Genomic DNA, 22,012 nt, shown 5'->3' on the forward strand with positions numbered 1-22,012 from the left:
TAACCTCAGATTTTAAACTATTTATTATTATTATTAATTATTTCTGGTAAGAGTGGGTGGCTCCATGTTGTCGGTTAAGGTTTTTAATAAAACAATTTCTCTCTTGAGCAAGATTACTATGTGAGGCTGAAATTAGTATGCAGTAGCCTAGAAATATACAGAAACCAGCACTTCACTTAGGGAGGTCTATGCAAAGAGCTGACCCCTGTGTCCAAAAAGCTGGGTATGGCTGATCTGATCTTCTCAAAAACATGCTTGAGATGAACCTGCCCACTTCCAAAAATCATTCCTTCTGGGAAGAGAGAAAAGAGGAGTCAAAAAATAATTCTATGCAGCCTGAAATATACTGCTTCTTCCTCTTCTGGATTTTTCCACTTTAAGTTGATTTAAACGTCCTCATTTCCCGGTCCCCGTGATAATTAAACTCACTCAGATCTAGGGCACATGTTTTGATGAACAGTAGCACTGTCTGGGGACATCTCATTAAAGGCTGATTTTCACACGTGGAAATACCAAAATGAGATACATTGTTTTATTCATTTGACCCTGTTCTGCACAGACCATTACTCTAAACACTCACAGCCAAAAGTAGTTGTTTTTTCCAAAAAAAAAAAGCTAGAAAATAGCAATACCAAACTTGTTTAACAGAAAATAGAATCCAATGTAATACTTCACTAATTTTACAGTCAGCTACATCTTTTGATTTGACTAGAGTACTCATGAGAATTTGTTTCTCTGGAGTTTATCAACATACCAAAACATTCTGATCTTATGACGTGAGTTTGGGAAGCCCACTGTAAAATCCTTCCTTCAAAGCAGAGAATACATTTTTAAGGCCTTGTCTAAGAAGGAATTAACTGCCATCTGACTTATGTGGTATATTTATTGCTCTTCAAACGTTCCCCCTTAAGCCTTCTCTGTTTTTCTGCAAGTCAGTATCTATCATGGTAAGACATTCTCAGAAAAGGGTTTTGTTATCACCAAATTAAGGTAAACTAAAAAAAAAAAGGTTACACAAGAAAATAAACCAAGTTTTTTTTAAATGAGCCCAAATGTACATTTATATTGTGAACCAAAAAAATACTTAGCAAATCATGTTCAGCAGATGAATAACTGTAAACAATGAGACATATTTATATTTGATAGCTACGAATATGAGTCCAAAACCCTCTTTATTTTGTTATGTTGCATTTATCTTTCTTTAAAAGAAATCATAATTACATAAAACAAGTTTTTTTTTTAAGATTTTATCTATTTATTTGACAGACAGAAATCACAAGTAGGCAGAGAGGCAGGCAGAGATGGGGGATGGGAAGCAGACTGTGCTGAGCAGAGAGCCCAGTACAGGGCTTGATCCCAGGACCCTGGGATCATGACCTGAGCCTAAGGCAGAGGCTTAACCCAATGAGCCACCCAGGTGCCCCTAAAACAAGTTTTATTATTCAATCTCCTCCTACTACTCTAACCAAGCCCTATCGGTTCTGTTTCCTAAATCCTTCCCTCTCAAATTCACCTTCTCTTCTTGATCTCTGCTGCACCCAGTGAATCATTTCAGGTTTTCATCATCTCTTTGGACTATTTTTTACAAGATAATTATTCTTTATTTTATTGTGAAATTCATATGTGTTCATATTAAAAATATTGAGAATGCAGAAAGGTAAAAAGCATAGAATTTATATCAAATGAAATGCTAACACTAAGAAGTAGTCACGGTTTGGGAGAGAGACCAGGAATGCCAGAAGGTTGGGGAAATCACAGACCTTCCCCAAACGCAGAAGAATGAGGCAGAGTGGCTGGCAGTCAGGATTCTGAGCTGCTTATTTGTCCCTTCCCTATCATAAAGGAGTGTTAAAGAACTGATTCTGGAATCTCTTGGCTTTTTTAATTGAAATTTTAAAATTAAAAATAGCACCCAACCCAGAATTAGCAGACTGAAGGAAAAAAACAAGGTATTTCTGCTAAATAAAACAATCTCAGTGGTTGAATGAAAACTGTTTTCCTCTGAAGCTTTTTCCTTTCCTAAAGGAAATAAAGTTCACTGGCAACAATCAGAGCCAGGGCCTTGAGCAAGTTCCTTGCTTTGTCTCTGCAGAGGTCTCTTTTGCTGCTTCCAACATCCAAGGCAATAAAGCACAGAAAGGCTGTGAGCCCTAGAGTGAGAGCTCCTTGAGGGCAGGGATTTGTCTAGGTTTTGTTAAAATGCCATTCGGTACACATGAGGTACTCAGGAAGGATTTCTGGAATGCAGAAACAAATGAATGAGCAGAAAACCAGGGCTCTGTTCTGATCTGGCTGAGATCTGCGCTAGTAGCCAGGGCTCTCCTACAAACATGACATTTCACCATCTTCTTAATTAGGAGCATGTGTCAAAAAGAAACATCTTAATTAGATACTTGACTTAAAAAGAAAATATATTTGCCACATATAATCTAAAATGTATTGAACTATAGACTTCTTTAATTAATATTAAATTAGCAGTTCTAGATAACTCTTTCCCTAATTCCACAATTTGAGGTCCATGTGTTTCCGCACACGTAGTCAGAACACATAGTTCTGGTCACCTAGTAAGTGCGCAGACATAAATATCTAGCACAGCATTGCCCAATATGGTCACAGCTTGCCAGCCACTAGCGGTTATGAAATATAATTAACATGAAATAGAAGTTTAAAATTCAGTTCTTCAATTGCAAGAGCCACGTTTCAAGAGCTTAACAGACTTATGGGCTAGGGGGCACCATGGTGGGTGACAAACATAGAGAAGACTTTTTTTTTTTTTTGGAAGACTTTTTTTTTTTAATTTATTTTTTCAGCGTAACAGTATTCATTATTTGCACAACACCCAGTGCTCCATGCAAAACGTGCCCTATTACCCACCACCTGGTTCCCCTAACCTCCCACCCCTGACCCTTCAAAACCCTCAGGTTGTTTTTCAGAGTCCATAGTCTCTTATGGTTCGCCTCCCCTTCCAATTTTTTTTTTATTAACATATAATGTATTTTTATCCCCAGGGGTACAGGTCTGTGAATCGCCAGGTTTACACACTTCACAGCACTCACCATAGCACATACCCTCCCCAATGTCCATAATCCCCTCCCCCTCTCCCAACCCCACCTCCCCCCAGCAACCCCCAGTTTGTTTTGTGAGATTAAGAGTCATTTATGGTTTGTCTCCCTCCCAATCCCATCTTGTTTCATTTATTCTTCTCCTATCCCCCTAACCCCCCATGTTGCTTCTCCATGTCCTCATATCAGGGAGATCATATGATAGTTGTCTTTCTCCGATTGACTTATTTCACTAAGCATGATACCCTCTAGTTCCATCCACGTCGGAGAAGACTTCTTTTATCCCAGAAAGTGTTGGACAGTACTGACTTAGAGCTACTGATTTAATAGTTAGCCCTATTAGCAAGAGACTAGAGGGAAGGGTGAAGATAGAAACCACTGACTACTTCAACTTATGTAGTTAATGCGCAGACTGTGTCTACAAGGGTACACATGAAAAAAACGGTAAAGTTGAGTTTCCAGCAAAAGTTAGTAGCAAGGGGGAAGGACAGAATAAGAAAATTGACTTTTCATTGTGTTCTCTTTTGTGCCTTTTGATTTTACACCACATATAAATATTAGCTGTCAGAAAAATATTTTTTAAAGTTATTGGTCTTTGAAGTCTCTTCTCTTCCTTACCATAGTAATTTAACACATATTGCCAAATTTTAAAAATCAAGTTTTGCTCTTTAAAAAAGATTATTGAGGGGCACCTGGGTGGCTCAGTGGGTTGAAGCTTCTGCCTTCCACTTGGTCATGGTCCCAGGGTCCTGGGATTGAGCCCCGCATTAGGCTCTCTGCTTGGCAGGGGGCCTGCCTCCCTTCCTCTCTCTCTGCCTGCTTGTGATCTCTATCTGTCAAATAAATAAAATATTTAAAAATGAATGAATAAATAAATAAATAAAAATAAAAAAGCTTATTGTGTGGGGCTCCTGGGTGGCTCAGTAGGTTAAAGCCTCTGCCTTCAGCTCAGGTCATGATCCCAGGGTCCTGGAATTGAGTTCTGCATCAGACTCCTTGCTTTGTGGGGAGTCTGCCTCTCTCTCTCCCCCACTTTGCTCGTGCTCTTGCTTGCTATCTCTCTCTCTCTAATAAATAAATAAAATTTAAAAAAAAATTATGAGAAGTTTGAAAGAGCTGTCTTCTAACAGAAACTACTATTGAGTTGACTAATGAACCAGACACCATGCTGTGTACTATACAAATACTATCCCTCCTTCACAAAAGCCCAGCATGGTAGGCAATCTTATCTTCCTATTACAGATAAGGAAGGCTGAGAAAAATTAGGGCCTTTTCCCAAAGTCATGGCATGTTGGGCATGTTGGGCATGTTGAGAGAGCAAAAGGCAAGCTGAGCATAAACCATAAGTTAACCCCCACCCACCCCCATCCACCCAGGTGGGATACATGTGACATTCCTCAGGCACTCCTAGCTGCACTAGAAAAAGGAAAGGGAAAAACAAATGGTTAACTGATAGAGATCACAGGCTGCCAGGGCAGGAGTCTCCATCAGTTTGCAACTGTCTTAATGATTTACAAGCAAAAAAAAAAAAAAAAAAGCAATTTCCAGAAGTCTAGAGGCTCAAGTTCCAGGAGTCCTAACATTACCCTCTTCTCTCTACAAGATAAAAAATCTTATATAATCAATCAGCCATCCTCACAACCCCAGTGCAGCTCCTTCTGCCCATCTGTGCTGTTTCTGTGCTTTAACAAAACCACCTTTTTGCACCAAACATCTCAAGAATTCTTTCTTGGCCCTGGGCTCCCGATCCCAACATTTCCGTATCATTTGGCATCTGAACACGGGTCTTAGTCTTCTCATCTGGACTCTGAGCCATGGTGCAAAGTGGTGAATCCTTTCTCTTCTCTTCCTTTACTTTCAGTTGAGGGGCTTTTCAAAGAGTACAGTCTTATTGGAACACCTTCATGTCCATTGCTCAGGCTGCATGCAATCCACTAGCCCGTGGCTCTACAGGGAGGAGAAAGTCTGACTTGTGGCTGGAAGTTAGTTCCCTGGCCAGAATGGTAGTAAGACCCAGAAACCTGATGCCATCTATTTATTCCTGTTCCTATACAAAGTTGTCTGTCTTGAGCAAGGGACCGCCACCTCGCCACTGAAGTCCACCAGGACAGCCACCAGTCTTGAGACTCCCATGTAAGGTTTCCTCCTCATTGGTCTAATGTGATCTCTTCCACATCTCTAGTCCAGCAATGAGCCACACACACACACACCACCCCCCCCCCCGCCCCAAAGCCAGACAAAACCAGTACCCGACTGAATTAAAACCCAACGGGGTCGGGGGGGCGCCTGGGTGGCTCAGTGGGTTAAAGCCTCTGCCTTCCACTCAGGTCATGATCCCAGAGTCCTGGGATGGAGCCCCACATCGGGCTCTCTGCTCAGCAGGGAGCCTGCTTCCCCACCTTTCTCTCTGCCTGCCTCTCTGCCTACTTGTGATCTCTGTCAAATAAATAAATAAAATCTTAAAAAAAAAAAAAACCAACAGGAGGCCATTTCCTAGGGAACTCAGCTCTAAGGAATTACATGTGTTGGAAGGTCACTCAGACCATCATGAATTTCTATCTTGACTGTTTTCCATCAATGTTCCCTACTAACTGCTTAAATTACAAAATTCGGTAATTTCTCCTTGTAAAAGTTTTCTAGTGTTTTCCAAGGGTTAAAAACAGTAGCTTCTTCAAGGCAAAGCAAAATAAGGCACAGACTTCAAGGCAAGGCAAGATAAGGCAAGGCCTTGGTAGCATCATCTTCAAGACAAGACACAGTATCTCAGTCCACTTGTTGGCCCCCATTTTGTAGCTAGAATGCAATGGGGAAGCAGGGACAGGGGATATGATTCCCTCCTCCAGGGCCTTTAATGGCAGGGCACTGATCATAGTGATTTCATTCAAGGGACTCGTTGGGTTGTTCTGACACCGGGAACCTTGGACATTCTGCATGGGATGCCACCCAGGAGTCAGAGGGAGAGGGGCAGGGTTCTTGGAAATGGACCTTCTCTACTTTCCTACGAGCATGGGATCTTCTCTCTTCTTCAGTTCCCAAGGATTCTCCCTTGGAATGCCTTTTAACCCACTGGAAATAACTCAGATTGCAAAATTTAAGAAACGACTGATCTCCTATAGCACCTCATGGCCTCAGTACCATCCACCAGTTAGATCTCCTCTGTAGGAAACAGGACCAAGGCCATGGGGTACCCTAGGTCCAGGACTTCAACTATCACCTTGACCAATTCTGTGTGGCTGGGATGACAAAATCACTCCTTAAAAGCCAGAGCATATCCCACTCCTTAGGGTTAACTATGGGCTTGTGGAGAGAATGGATGACCCCACTTTTCTTATGACTGGACTAGATGATGCACTTGGGGATGCCCTTATCTCCTGAGACAAGTCTTCTCCCACTTGCCAGTGACTCTTTATAATTAGGAATATTAAGGCTAGACCCCAAATAAATAGAGTTTCTTAATGGTTTTATTCCTTAATCATATTTGTCCCAGGAACTACCTCTATTAATGTAAAACTCCAAACAGAGGCTTTAGTGGAGCATGCAAGAGTCCTCCTGGTAGACACCACCTCAAACCCCACTACGGGACAGTCCCTGACTGTAATGACTCCATGTCAGGTCCAGAGCGTCTCAGAGACCAAAGGCCACCAATGGATAATGGGAGGCTGACTTATTAAATACCAGGCTATGCTTACAGATACACCTGAAGTAATACTTAAAACCTGTCAAACTTTAAACCCAGCTACTCTTGGCCTGGGCCTGATCATGGTGCTTCCACATTAAAATGTAACTGCTTAGAGATTAGTGATCTTGTTCAGTCTAGACTTGACCAGACTTGAGAGATTCCCCTACAGAAATGCAGACAGCAGCCGGTTTACATGGCACTAGTTTCATGGAAAACGGGGACAGAATAGCTAGGTATGCCACAGTCCGTCAGTCTCAAGACCGTAGAGGCCAGGGTCCTCCCAGCAAATACCTGTGTCCAAAAACAGTGTTAACAGTGTTCACTTGTGCTTTACAGTTGGCAAAGGGCTTCAAAATTATTACCTATACTGACTCCAAATATGCCCTCCTAGTGCTGTACGCCCATGGGGCAATTAGGAAGGAACGGGATTATCAAGCCATAACTCCCCAATCAAATATGGGCCTGAAATTCTGACTCTTCTTGAGGCTGGACGCCTGCCTACGGAGGGAGCTGTAATCCACCTCAAAGGACATCAAAGGTGTATGACCTTAGAATCTGAAGGAAACAATTTGGCAGACTGTGCGGCCAAGCAGGTAGCGTCAAATCCGTGAATATTAACCCCAATGAAGTCCATAACTCCAGTGTTATCAGACCGAAAAATTCACAGCCCAGGAATGAGGATTTTCAAAAATGCATAGGACCGGCTTGTTAATAATAAGGGAAAAAAATCTTACACCTAAAAATAACCAATGGAAGGTAACACAGGGCTTATACCCGGCTACTCATGTGTGTAAAAAGGCCACTGAGGTGACAAAAACTTTGCTAAGAGAAACTGTCCCTAGATTTGGACTTCCTCAGGCCCTACGAAGTAATAACGAACCATCTTTTATTGCACAAATAGCTCAGCAAATAGCTCCGGCCTTAAAAACCAATTACTATCTACATTCGGCCTGATATCCACATTCCTCTGGAAAGGAGGCCCTCCAAAACCAAACAGCCCCTGATACCCGGACTGCAGCTGGAGGAGGCCTATAATTAGAGGCTGACTTCTAACAGGACCCAATGGCTGGGCAGCTCTAACTTGTGCCCTTGGCTCCCCCAGGCTGGCTAGGCCGCTAGACTCCGGGTTTTGCCTGGATGCAAGGACACATTATTAAGGCTATTACCAACACAGCCAACCCTCCAAATTTAAAACAACAGTGGGCATGTTCTATGTTTAATTCGTACGGCCACCTAGCATCCAACTTTGTTCCCTCTTTAGGACTGGAGATGTCATTTGGCACGTGGACACTTTTAGTAAGTACACAAAGCCCTAAATAACACTCAAAATAGCATTTCTCTATGAAACACTGAAAGAACTCAATCATAAAACAGTTCTACAAGATAGAACGGGATCAGACGTTTTAGCGGCAGCACAAGGCAGTACTTGGGCCATGATAAAAATCCAGTGCTATGTATGCATTCCAGATTGTCCCAAACATGGCACAGGGCTATGAAAAATCTGAATACCCAAACTGAGGCTCCACGAAATCCTTCTCTCCCTTTCAGGGATTAAGTTCCTGAGTTGGGGGACGACTACAGTCAACTACTAAGGGTCTCCCTGTTGGACTTCTCATTCTTATAGCCATATTAATCCTAGTCTGTTGCCTTTTTCAGTGTCTCTCTGCTTGGCGCTAAGACTCCATCTCCAATGACCTCACGTCCACAGATGATTCCCAAAGATTCCTTAAGATGTACTGAGGTGCTTCTTAACTGAGTTGGATTCAACTGCCTCCCCCTTTTGCAACTCCACTCTATGTTCCCTGGCTAATACTGACCCACAGGTGGGGATATCTCTATACCCCTACTCAGCAGGAAGAAGCTACAGAGAGTGAGACCCTCCACCTTCAATGACCTTAAAGATTTAAGGATCAAGACTGTTGGGGGGGGGGGGCGGCTGTAAATGATGAGGGAGCAAAAAAGCAAGCTAAACCCAAAGCACAAACCTAACACCTTGCATCCCTCCCCCAGGTGGGATACCTGTGACATTCCTCAGGCACTCCTAGCTGCTCTAAAACAAAGGAAAGGGAAAAACAAATGGTTAACTGATAGAGATCACAGGCAGGCAGATAGGAGTCTCCATCAGTTTGCAACTGTCTTAATGATTTACAAGCAAAAAAGAAGACAATCTCCAAAAGCCTAGAGGCTCAATTTCCAGAAGCCCTAACATCACCCTCCCCGCTCTACAGGACAGAAAATCTTATATAATCAGTCACTTCTCACCACCTCAGTGCAGCTCCTTCTGCCCATGGGTGCTGTCCCCATGCTTTAATAAAACCACCTTTTTGCACCAAAGACATCTCAAGGATTCTTTCTTGGCCCTTGGCACTGAACCCCAATATTTCTACGTCCACAGGGCACAGTCGAGTGTGCAGGAATTCACAAAGCAAGGTGTGAGCTGGAAGTTTCAGGGCCTCCCAGGTCCATGACTACAGGTGTTCTACACATACATATGTATCTTTTTTTTTTTTTAAAGATTTTATTTCTTTATTTGATAGAGATTGCAACTAGTGAAAGAGGCAGGCAGGGAGAGAGGAGGAAGCAGGCTCCCTGCTGAGCAGAGAGCCGGATGTGGGGCTTGATCCCAGAACCCTGGGATCATGACCTGAGCTGAAGGCAGAGGCTTTAACCCACTGAGCCACCCAGGCGCGGCCATATCAAGATATGTATCTTGATTTAAAATAAAATTCACTGGACCTTGGAAATTCTATGAACTATCTCGGGGAGATGTAACTGGCAATCTAGTGGGTTTTGATGGAGAACATGCTCGCAGGAAGGAAAGATTTCAACTCTAGGCGTGGCTCTCTGTGTAATCAGATGGGATCTGCTTCGAAAACACAATGAACCCTCCGGCACTTCTAAGGTAAAACAAGCAAGAGGCTGATGACAGGATTTTCAAGCTTTGGTCTGGCTCCTACTGTTTACACTTAGCTGGATGAGAAATGTGCTGAAGCAGTTTTGAGGTTAAAAAAAAAAAAATCTTTTAAATCCAAACTAAACCTTCCCCAGACTGTACTTCCCTGTGCTCCGCACATCTGAGTACATTTTCCTTTCACTGCAGTTTCCATCCCTGGGAAAGTCCAGAGGCAAACTTGGAACCACTGATGCATGAACCACTGTACATGAACCACTGACATACAAAGGCTACTAAAAAAAAAAAAAAAAAAAAAAAAAAAAAAATAGAAGGCAAAAAAGGCACTGCTCTATGATTTGAAGCAACAGCTCCATGAAGAAAAGTAGAAAATGTCAGAATGGATCAACCATGAGAAAAATATCATCTCCTTTTTACTTGTTTTTGTTTTCAGTTTTGTTATTGTTTTTTTTCATCTTCCTTAAGGATACCCCTTCTTGTCCTATTTCATTCAGTTACAGGTGAAGAGGGAATGAGATTTGGTCTGTGGAACTCCAGAGAACCTATTAATGAAGGAGAGGAAGTCACAGAGTAACAAAGGTTAGTTCAATGTAACTTTCTAGGGGGCGTCTGAGTGGCTCAGTCAGTTAAGCATCTGCCTTTGGCTCAGGTCCTGTGTCCAGGGTCCTGAGATCAAGCCCTGTATCCGGCTCCCTGCTCAGTGGGGAGCCGCTTCTCTTTCTCCCTCTGGCCCTCCTCCTGCCCATGCTCTCTGTCCCTCTCAAATAAATAAAAGCTTTAAATATATATAATATATACACACACACACATATGTATGTATGTATGTATGTATGTATGTATGTATACATCCTAACTGAGCAATTCAATAACAGAACTGGCTGCTCCATAAAGTAGCGTCCCCATTACTGGAAGTATACAAGCAAGTCAGGTCCAAGCTCTAACCAAGAAAACTGTATGGGACTGCCCTGCATCTTTTTTTTTCAAGATACAATGGACATAAGCATTATACTAATTTCAGGTGAACAACATCATGGTTGGCTCTTAGTATATACTGTGGAATGATTGCCAAAACAAGTCTAGTTAACATCTGTCACCACAGTGACAAAATTTTTTCTTGTGATAAGAACTTTTAAGATCTCTTAATAACTTCCAATATGCGATATAATAGTATTAACTAGTCACCATGCCATACATTACATCCCCAGGATTTATTTTATGACTGGAAGTCTGTACCTTTTGACCACTTTCACCCATTTGCCCACCCCTCTAAAATACAGCTAACTCTTGAATGACTCAGGGCAGGGGTTGGGGCACCAACTCCCATATAGCCAAAAATCCACATATAACTCTTGACTCCCCCAAAACCTAACTACTAATAGCCTACGGTTGACTGGAAGCCTTACTGATAACATCAACAGTCAATTAACATATTTTCTATGTTATATGTATTATACACTGTATCCTGGCAACAAAGTAAGCTAGAGAAAAGCCAGTGTTATTAAGAAAATCATAAGGAAGAGAAAATGCATTCACAGTACTGTGCTGTGTTTACTGAAAAAATTTTGGGCATAAGTGTATGCACCATTCAAACTCGTGTTGTTCAAGAGTTATCTGCAGTCTTCTTTAATACAAGTATTTTTCCTCGGGGCGCCTGGGTGGCTCAGTGGGTTAAAGCCTCTGCCTTCCGCTCAGGTCATGATCCCAGCGTCCTGGGATCGAGCCCCACATCGGGCTCTCTGCTCAGCAGGGAGCCTGCTTTCTCCTGTCTACCTACCTGCCTCTCTGCCTACTTGTGATCTCTGTCTGTCAAATAAATAAATAAAATCTTTACAAAAAAAAATACAAATATTTTTCCTCAAAATTGCCTCTGTAGGGAAATAGGAGTACTCACATAAAAGATAATAGATGTAATAGTCTTTCATGAAAAAAATTATTGAACAGTATTGCAGTTTGACCCTGTTTTTGTGAAAGAGAACAAAAAACAAAGCAAAACCCTTTCAAATCAGCACTATCCCATTTCGATATATATGTACATGCGTTTAGATATGAGGGTATGAGAAAATGGTCAACAGAGGAAGGGGGACAACTTTCACATTTATATAATTTGGTATTTTTGGTACAACAATCATATATTGCTTCTGTAATGATCAGGCTAATAAATGTGTAAAATTAAATATCCACAGCTATGGCAACATTTGGCCAAATCTGCTTGTGGTTTATTCTTTCTCCTGAGTCCAGCTACCACGGGGAAATCCTGCAATGCAGCCCCTCTCCCTCGGTTACCACACACAGCTGGGCTATTGCCCTCGGTGGGGACTACCTCATGGGTCTTGCTCTTGGCTGTCCCGTCATTGCACTGCTCTCAGAGCCTAAGCTGTTTTCTCCTGGTTGCCGGAACCTGACTCTTGCCATTTCCAGACTCAGGGAAATGGAGTGTCATCACGAAATGAGCTGAGCCTATGGGCCAGAATCAGTCGTATTTGAAGCCTCATTTGTTCCTTCCTGGTGTGCATCCTTGGATGAGTTACCAAATCTAAACTCAGGTTCCTTGGCTTCAAAGGGACAGAATGGCCTCAGATGGCTTTTTTGTGATGACTAAACTAAGCAGCACAGAGAAAGCATACAATGACTATTGCACACAACTTGCGCTTGGCCCACAGCAAGGGCTCAATAACCAGAAGTTACTTGTTTGTTGTGCTGAAGCTATTGCCATCACTTGGGGATATCTCAGGATCCAAGAAAATAAGTTAACATCTAAAGCACTTTAACACATCAAGGAAGGTATTTGATAAATTCTAGATGTTATCACGTGCTCACATTATTTTTCTTGCTATACATAAATATTAATCTAACTCTGCTATGAATTTAGTCACCAGTACAAGCTATTTATTATTTTTAGCCGAATATCCCTTCTAATATTTCATTTTGTGTTTTCACAAAAGGAAGGCCAGATTTCAGTTTCCACTGCAAATTCCCAACTATGATATGTGCCAAATAACATCTTAACTTCATGCCAGAGGGGGAAGACAGTTAAAAACAAAAACACTCACTTAATGAAAATTCCTCTTAGAATTATGATCAAATAAAACCAAAAGGCTTGGGAATAATCCCTAGAAAAGTCTATAAATGTACCTGATTCTAGGGCCAACCTCTGAGATGCACATTCTCTTCCTCACTTTGTCTAATTTTGACAATGAGATTTTCCCCCAGGCCCCACCAAAGAAAATTAATCAGTCAGAATGGAAATACTCAGGTTCCAGAAACACCGATTCAGTTAGAAAAAGAGATCCTCCGGCTTTGAGTTCAATAACTAGCGATATACCCACATAGGTGAGCACATAAACACATAATGGAATTTTCCTTGGTCTCAAAATATAAATGCATTCTAATACAGATTGCTAAATGGAATGCCAATCCGGGACAAAATACCAAAGTTCCCCTTTTTAGGATTTCTATGAAAACAGTGATGGGATCAGTAGCTCATAGGGGACTTTGCTAATCAAAGGGCAGGTGCCGGGAATGGATGCAAAAGTGTCACAGTTTCAGAAGAGACCTGGCATTAGGTCTCTTGCCCCTTAAGGGCCATTCAGAGAACCTTACATGTCCCTCCTCAGTACCGAGCTGACAATGGGACTGCCATGAAACGAATGTTTACTGTGTTTGCCTTGTGTTTATGAAACAAGACAGGCTTTTGTTGCATATATAGATTGCCCATGTGGGAGTCTGGTTCCTTCTTCTAAAAAGTCAGGATGCTGAGTCACAGCCTGAAAAAGTTACAGGGAAATCAGAGGCACTGACACGGTAATAAAGAACTCAGCTATAAACCAAGGAAGGGAAGCAGAAAAGGGAACTTGCTCCAGGTGATAAGAGAAGTGCCTTGTGCCAAGAGGAATCAGCAAAGTCCTGTAACTATGGTATTTACATGCTGGGAATTTTACTGCTTTTCCATCAAGGATAAGCTGATAAACACAGCAACACAGAACTTACCCAAAACCTGCAAGTAGAGATGTTACCAAGCGACAAAGAATAAACTGTTAAATTTCTTTTGCTTTACCATGTATTGCATGTGGTTTATTTAACTTAATACAGTTAAACTAAGGGGTTCTATTAGTTCCCTATGTCTACTGTAAAAAACTACTACAAACTTGGGTTTTAAAATAACACACAATTATTCTTGGACAGCTCTGGAGGTCAGAAGTCCAAAATCAGCTGCAGGGCTGCATTCCTTGTGGCCCCTTCCTCCAGCTCCGAAGACAGCAGCACCGTCTCTGGCTTGAGTGTCTCCCTGCCTCCTCCTCTTGTAGTCAAACCTCCCTCCACCTCCTTTGTAGTGGACACCTAGATCACATTTTGAAGCCCACCCAGATAATCCAGGATAATCCCCCCATGTCAAGATCATTAATTTACTCATATCTTCAAGGTCTCTTTTGCTATATAAGGTAACACTCACAAATTCTGTCATCAGGAGCCGGCTATCTTTGGTGGTACTTATTCAGTCTACCACACTGGCTATATTAGCATGTGTGATATAAATAATTATAAACTCAACATTATATCCCATGTTCAAATCATTACAAGGTCTCAGAGAAGTTCACTGTTTGCAGTGAGTGGTAGTAAACATGTTATTTCTAAAGCAAAACCCAAAAGTCTACTTAAAATGATCCTGAAGTCTCAAGATGCAGTGCACATATTACAGACATGAGCTTTCATTTTATGCTTGGGGACCTTCAGCCTCTCGGAGATGGGGATATTGGAAGGAAAATTTTAACAGGCTGGATTTCCAAAGGGTTAAATCTTGTTTTCGTATTTGATCACTTCAATCATCACTAAAATCAGTCTTTCACTGTTTATAGTCACCTACAAAGCTGAAGAAGTCTTCCAAATATTTTTCCTTTTATTGGAGCTCCTTACTGTGCAGAAATCTTTTTGAATAACAATTAAAAAAAATTTTTTTTTAAATTCAAAACCAATCACATGCTTGGACTCCCCAGTGACACCACCGGGATCTATTTCAATGACATACATATTTCAGCATAGCAGCAATACATTTCAAAGACACGATTCTTCTGGAAAAACAAAAAAAAAATTTAATTTCTTGAAGCAAAACAAGCAACTAACTAAAGCAGGGCTACTTGAAATTTTCCCAGCAGAAATAAAGTGATTTTATTCTCTGATTCTTAATCTATTCCCTCCTAACTACTTAAACTATAGAAACATAGAGGAAAATAAAAGCTAAAAAATACAGTCCAGAAATAACCAATTTAGTATATAAGTTAATACTCTCCTAAAAGCCTCATGAGTGAAACATAACATTAGTGATCAGCAGAAATGTCCTGATAAGGAAAACAATTATGAGTGGCATAAAATTAGAAATATGTTCTAACTCAACTTCTCTTCCTCCTTCCAACTTTTAAAATATATTCTAATAATTTTTAACTGCCTTTGAATAATTTTAGACACACACATATGCTTCTTCTTTTATGATAATGTTATCTCAATGCTATAAATTAGAAGTGGCTTCATAACTCTTCCTGTCATTATAGGTATTTTCAGAAAGAATAATGTATTATCAGGTATAAAATCTGAAAAATTATTTTGGCAGATGCTCTCAATTTAGTTGGCTCACATCCAGTATGTCCATTCAATTTCTTAAGAGTATTTTTTGTACTTGATACATACTGTCCATATCCTTGGGAAATGACATTGCTCAAAAATAGGATTCAGGGGGTGGAAGACTAGTAATATCTACTTCGAAATTTTTCCCTTCTAAAATTGCTGTCGAACTCTGAGGTTGTTCATTCATATGTAAAGGCACACCAAAACAGATTTTTAAAGAAAAACCTTGGCCTTGCTTTCATATTTCTGAGGGCCAGTCTCTGGGGCATGACCTCCTAACCACATGGCAGCCTTGGTTGGGCTTTTCAAAAAAAGCCTCAAGGGTGGTCATCTCTCAAGGGTACTAGTTTGCTCTTAACCAACCAAAAAAGAACCCCTGTGTTGTAATAAAAAATAAATGCCTGGTCTTTGTCCCTCCCTGCTCTGGCATCAGCTCCTAAAACACTTCAAATCTCCTGAGTGGTAAGAATATCTTTTGTGTGTTAATAAATGACTCCTGTTGTTTGTGGAGGAGGTGGGGGGCCGTTAAGGCAGCCTCAGGACAGGAAGTGGACACCAGAAACACCAAGCCTTGATTAGGCGATTGGAAATTTTGGCCCCATCTCCAGACTCCTGGAGAGGGACGAGGGGCTGGACATGGAGTTCAATCACTAGCACCCTGATTCAGTCAGTCATGCCTCTACAATGACACTTGCATAGAAACCTTTACATGACAGGGTTTGGAGAGCTTCTGGTCCGGTGATCACACACAGTGGTGCTAGGAGGGTGGCAGGCCCAGAGAGAAGCACAGACGCTCTGCCCCTCCCACTCCCACACTTGGCCCGACGCATCCTCTTCCATTGGGCTGCTCTGAATTACATGCTTTATAGTAAATCAGTAAAGGTAAGCAAAGTGTTTTCCTGAGTCCTGTGACTTGTTATAGAATTGTCAGACCTGAGGTGGGATCCAGGAACTCCCAAATGTATAGCCAAGCTGGACATGAGTGTGGGTGACTGGGGATTCAGGACGTAATGAATGGCATCTGAAGTGAGGACCATCCCGAGGGACTGAGCTCTTAAACCTGTGCCTTTGACACTGACTCAGGGCCTGTTAGGGTCAGAATGGACTTGAAGAGTTGGATACCTAGTTGATGTTGAGAATCAGAGAACACCAGACTCTAGACTTCGCTAGAACACCAATCCTGAGGACATCAGAAAAGATGAAAGGGAGACTGATGGATTCGTACAAAAAACAAGGAGGCTACCCTTTTCTCAATCAGAGATGTGACTAAGTGCCTGCTGGTATGCTCTGCTTGGACCACAAGCACTTTTTAAAAATCCTAATGACTAAAAGACAGCATTTAAAAGAGGATATTTCACACAAAAAGGCAGATTTCAGGCTCACATTGAAGAATGCGCAGACATGATAGCACTGGTCCTGGGCCCCGCCTGGCCAGCCAGGCTGGAACAAAGCAACAGCAGCTTCCCTCCTTGGAAAAGGCACATGCTGTCATCACCAGGCCCCAGTCCCCCTTCCCCACAGTGCACCAAAATCGGAGGCTGGCAGTTACCACTTACTGTCCACTCGTTTCCATCACCACTTTGGTCTCTAGGTCAGTGTTCGCATTTTTTGCTCCAGGCAGCGTAAAGTTTTATTCTTGGGTCAATTCAGATCATCAGAGCGCTGCAGTCTTGAACCATGTTATGTCGGCCACTGCAGAATATCTTTTACTGAGTCCTATACTGGCATCATGTCCTCTCTTGGCATTTTCACTGCAATAAACTGCATTTATGAATGTTAATAACAGATACGACTACCACATCTTTTTAGTGTTCCTTTAAATTGGATGTGAGGTCCTACATAATTTTAGGGTTAAGGGTGAGGAAGGGTTTTGACACCTGGAAAACCAGTATGTGCTCTACTCATGAACAGGGAGAACTGTGGAAAGAAGTCCCTTTGTTTTTGTTTTTTTTAACGTACGTACTTATGTGTGTATGTTTATTGGATAACTTACCGATTGACTGTAACTTCTATACCCAACTCATGACCCTGGGGTCATGAGTTGCATGCTCTTCTGACTAAGCCAGCTGGGTGCCCTGAAAATGGGATCCCTTCCTAACACTGGACACGGAAGTAGTTCTGAACAACTACACAACTAATAGCATGAAGTTCAGGGTCAAGAAAAAGGAAGGAGTCTGGTAAAATAGCCAACAGCCATGCAAAAGTTCAGATGGCGAAAGAAGGTTTTAAAAAAAGTTCCATCAAATAGAATTAACTACCCTTTTGGAGGTTTCTTGAGAGTTGAAGTAAATATCTGAATTATTTTCTCTGTTGTGCTTATTTCTTTGGACGTGACTTAAAGCTGGGAGTGGACAAAACAAGGGTGGTTGCAGGTGGATTACGCACATGTAATTTTTATAAGGTATCTCAAATCCTTGTAGAATAAGGTGGGGGACAAATGAATGAATGAAATCATAAACAAATAAGGAAATGAACAAAGATTAGTCCTGGAATGATAAAGTGGGCCAATGACAAGCTGAGTTTTATCTGTGTCAAATTTCACAAATTGATAAAACTCTTGAATTTGACCATGCCACATAGACTAAAAGGGACCTCATATCAAGGGAAGCTGCTCTATACCCTTCAAATGACAGAAATCAAACTTCACCCAATACCAATCTATTAATTCAAAGAATAATATAAGATGTTTTGAGAGGCAAGACCTAACAATTTCCCCACTATTCAAATACCTGCCTCCTTCCCCCAAATAAAGAAAACTGGACTTCCTTATCATTAATTCTTCTTTGTACGTACTATGTCTCTCATCACACAGAGGTAAAAAAGAGTTCATTATATGTCACTAACGGAGTCATCAAACCACCCTCTCCAATAGCAATTTTGTACCAAGAACTTACACTCGGAGTTTTAATAGTTGATAAAAAGCAAGGTAATTTCTCATAGATTTGCATTTATTTATAAAGTTTTAAGTGGTCTGATCTCAGGGATTCCTTTTAAATACGCATTATAAAACTTTTTAAACCCTTATAACATTAGAATAATAATAATGAAATTTCCTGTGGATTCCCATGTTCCTTTGGTAAACTATAAGAAAACTCAGCTGGACTGTATTTTGGCTGAGATTAAAGAAGGCTTATGAAGAAAACCAAAATGTAATGGCAACGATATTGCATAAGATGGGGGAAAATAAATATGTTTTTAACTATTGTAGAGATTCTTTGCAGAGAGTATATTAGCCACAGTTCAAATGAAAATCAAATAAAGAGAAGTTTCATTGCTGTTTTTATGGATTAGACAATAAATCTCCAATCGATAAAAAAGCAAGTTTCAGTATTTAACCCATATATACAATTTCACAGTGGCATGGATAAAAACTAAAAGTCTCCATTTATCAACTGTTATTCTTTAGTGAGTTACTATACACACAAAAAAGCAGGTATTCTCCATCAGTAAATTAGTTCTTCTATATTCTTCTATATTCATTGTTTTACAGGAATTGTAATGTCAAAGAAAGCACTGAATTGAATTTTCAGAATTCTACATAAAGCTGTCACAATATTAAAAATCCTAAAAAGATAAATTTAAAATGATAAGATAATTAGCTAAGCAAAAAAAAAAAAAAATTGTCTTTTCCAGTTTGTTTTCCAAGAAGTATAAATTATAAAATCTCATGTAGGAAAGCTCCTTAAAACGTTATCTGATCAAAATCATCCAATGATGGAATTAAGTACTATATTTACAGATTCTCTCAAAACTCTCCAGTTCCTAGAAACTCACTGAGACTCAACATATATGATTCTTCTTTTTAAAAACTTTAACTGCAGTGCCTATTCAGTGTCTAACACCCTACAGATAATTGGAGCTGACTTTTCCCTACTATCTTTTCCCCTTGTTTTAAGATCAAGTTTCAGTAAATACACCCTCCCCCCTTTTATTACTATATCTGGGTAAGGCACCCCCGCCAGCTCCAGGGATGAAACCCTCAACCCAAGCCAATCAAAGCACCGAGGCCCCTAGGATAGCTGTCTAGCAGCAGTGACTCCAAGAACCAGCACATGGCCTAGGCTGGTCCAATCACAGTAAATCCTGCGTCAACTACTGGCAAACACACTCCCTTTGCCTGATGTTGCACAAGGGACATCCTGAATCCGCAGTGTTTGCCAAGGAAAATCTGAGAAGACAAAAGAGGGGAAGAGCTTAGATACAGAGAAACTGAGTCATGATGATATTATCTGGGCCCCAATCCAGGCGTTCCAGAAGTCAAATCTAAAATTTAACCTGGACTTTTAACTTACGTGTGTCAATAAATTCCCTAATGCCTTCTTTTCTCCTCTCAGCGAGTTTGATCTGTTTTCTCTTACTTGGGACACTTGCTCCCTGCTCCCAACAAAGGGGAAAGACAGTTCTGGCTATTATGGAAATTTACGTAAGAAGTAAGGTTTGTTTCCTGTGAAGGATCCCAAAATGTGGATTGGCTGAGCTGGGGTTGGAAGTCTTTGTCATATGATAATAAAACGGATGTCTTCTGTACCTTAAAACCAGATAGTGTGCCTTTCAGAACTGCATTATTAGGGGACTTAAGAGAATTTTTAGGATTCTAAAGTGAACTCTCCATTTCTTTCAGTCTTCAGTAAGATCTTACAAGAAAGAGGCAAGTTTAGGCTATAATTTATCAGCTTAGAGGAGAACCAGATGACAATATACCTTTGCTAAGAGAAAATTTTTGTTTGTGGCTTGCAGGCCTGGTGACCTGGAGTCCTGCACAGGTGGGAAAGCCAAATTATCTGCCCCCAGCTAAAGTCAGTGCAAAAAAGGTACGGGACGTTGCTGTACTGAGATGAGGGTTTGTAAGCAGCTGCTCTTCCTCAGGCTCTCCCAATACACCTCCACCTATTCCCGCTGCCGCGCACACAGGCTGGTGGTCCACCTGCACTGATGCAGCTATAACACAGTCCAGGGCTCCTAAGAAGCAAATAAACAGCGCCTCCCCAGCTCAGACCACTGGTTTTTACTGCCCTGAAACAAAGTCGGGGGGGGGGGGGGGCGGGCAGTGCTGCCCTGAGGGCCCAGGGCATGAACTGACTACCAGCCCAGTGCTGAGAGACCAAAATTCCTGAGCCAGGTATCTCCATCCAAACTTCCATGGTTCTGGTGACTAACCCATGGAGTGTGGCCAGTGAAAAAAGAATTAAAGCCTGCAAAATTGTTAATGAATTGTACTGCCAGAGAAACCCCTCATTTGTCAAACATATGAACTTGTAAATGCTCAACTCCAAAGTAATGCCCAGGTCCCCAAATCTATGCCACCAGAAAATGGGCTCCGAAGGAAGTCCAGCTCCCAGACGGGCTCCTCCTCAGTGTCGTCAGGGAAATGGGTAGGAGCAAGCCACTCAGAGCAGAAACACTGGCTGCCCCAAGGCTGACCAGGGAACTGCCCCACTGGCAGAGCAGGGAAAACTTGCTGTTCCTGTTCAGCAAGAGAGGAAGTGCCGGGGACCACTGGCCACTGCGCGCTCCCCACCTGCTCCCCCTCCCAAAGGGGTGTTTTCACTTCAGTCCAGTCAGAGCAAGGCCGAGCTGGGCAACTGACTGAGACACCAGGAGGCACTCTGTTTGTTCCTACCCAGGAAGATAGAGGCTGGTGGTCTTCCTGTTACCACACACCAAGGGTCCAGAGCCCCAGGAGTAGTGCACTGCGGGGTCTGAGAGTGAGGGGGAAAACAGAGCAGGACGTCACAGCATGCAAACTCGGAAGTCGGCCATTCTTAAGGACTCGCCTCGTCTCCTGGGGTTTTCTTGCCATTTGCATCAACAGGAGCACTCACTGATACAGAAAACAATTATTACTTATAAATCTATAAATGGCATTTATAAAGTTCTTTGTGATGCTGAATGCCAGAATCCGCCTCTGAAGCTTCCAGCCATTGGTCTGCCTTCTCTCCTCCCCTGTACCAGAGAACAGAGACTTCGCTCCTCAGGCCTTCAAGATGGGAAGCATATAGCACGTCCACCCACCAACTTTTCTTCTTCAGGCTAAATATCTCCAGCACCTTCCATTTCTCTTCATACCAGCTGTGCGTCTGCTCCCATGTATTTGCTGCTCTCAAATGAACATACAGTTCATTGCTTGCAGTATCCCGGCAGCCACCAGAGCTGGGAGGCGGGGAACTCCATTATCCTTTCCCTCAAGAGGAGGTGAGCTGCTCGGGGCTGTTACAGCACACTCCCCGGTGCGGAATGGCGTCTGTGTAAATACAGATGCCAGGATGGAGGGAGGATGGGAGGGCGGAAGGGAGCAGAAGAAGAGAGGGAAAGAAGGAAGAAAAGAAAACTAGGAAAGGGAAATGGAAAACGAGGAAAGACAAAAAGACAGGAAATAGGAAGGAAGGGAGAAAGGAGAAACTGATGTAGACTAAAACATCCCCAAAGTAGCAACATTTTATTTTATTTTATGTGTGTATGTATGTTCAGCTAGTTAGAATATTTCTCCAAGGATCGGTATGATCCTATCCCCCAGATGATCTTTAGAGAACGGAAACTGCAGGGGAGAAGGAAAGAAAATGTCAAGACTTCAAAAATCTTTTATGCTACCCTCTTTTACACTGTTTCAATTTCTTATCATTATCACTTACTGCTGCGTTTAATCATTGAAACATGGGTGAGCCCTGCAATCTGTAAAAACCGTATACTTTCTCATTTATCCTCTATTCCTCTGGTCTCTATTTTCTGTTTTATGGAGAACAACAC

At 41.8% G+C, this 22,012-nt stretch overlaps 1 protein-coding gene across 10 annotated transcripts in view; it reads right to left on the minus strand.

Annotated features, from left to right (window-relative positions):
• The window catches only part of NCOA7 (nuclear receptor coactivator 7), a 158,703-nt gene that overhangs the window by 79,390 nt on the left and 57,301 nt on the right, over positions 1-22,012 (minus strand). The window contains exon 5 of one of the 10 annotated variants that reach the window (XM_046004343.1): positions 16,825-17,029. The exons of the other annotated variants lie outside the window; for them this stretch is intronic. Within the exon in view, the coding sequence (XP_045860299.1) occupies positions 16,825-16,841 (17 nt within the window). The 5' untranslated portion in view covers positions 16,842-17,029. The remainder of the gene's footprint in view (positions 1-16,824; positions 17,030-22,012) is intronic. 10 annotated transcript variants of the gene reach the window in all.

Source organism: Meles meles, chromosome 5 (assembly GCF_922984935.1).
Source record: "Meles meles chromosome 5, mMelMel3.1 paternal haplotype, whole genome shotgun sequence".
NCBI classification, from domain to species: Eukaryota; Metazoa; Chordata; class Mammalia; order Carnivora; family Mustelidae; genus Meles; species Meles meles.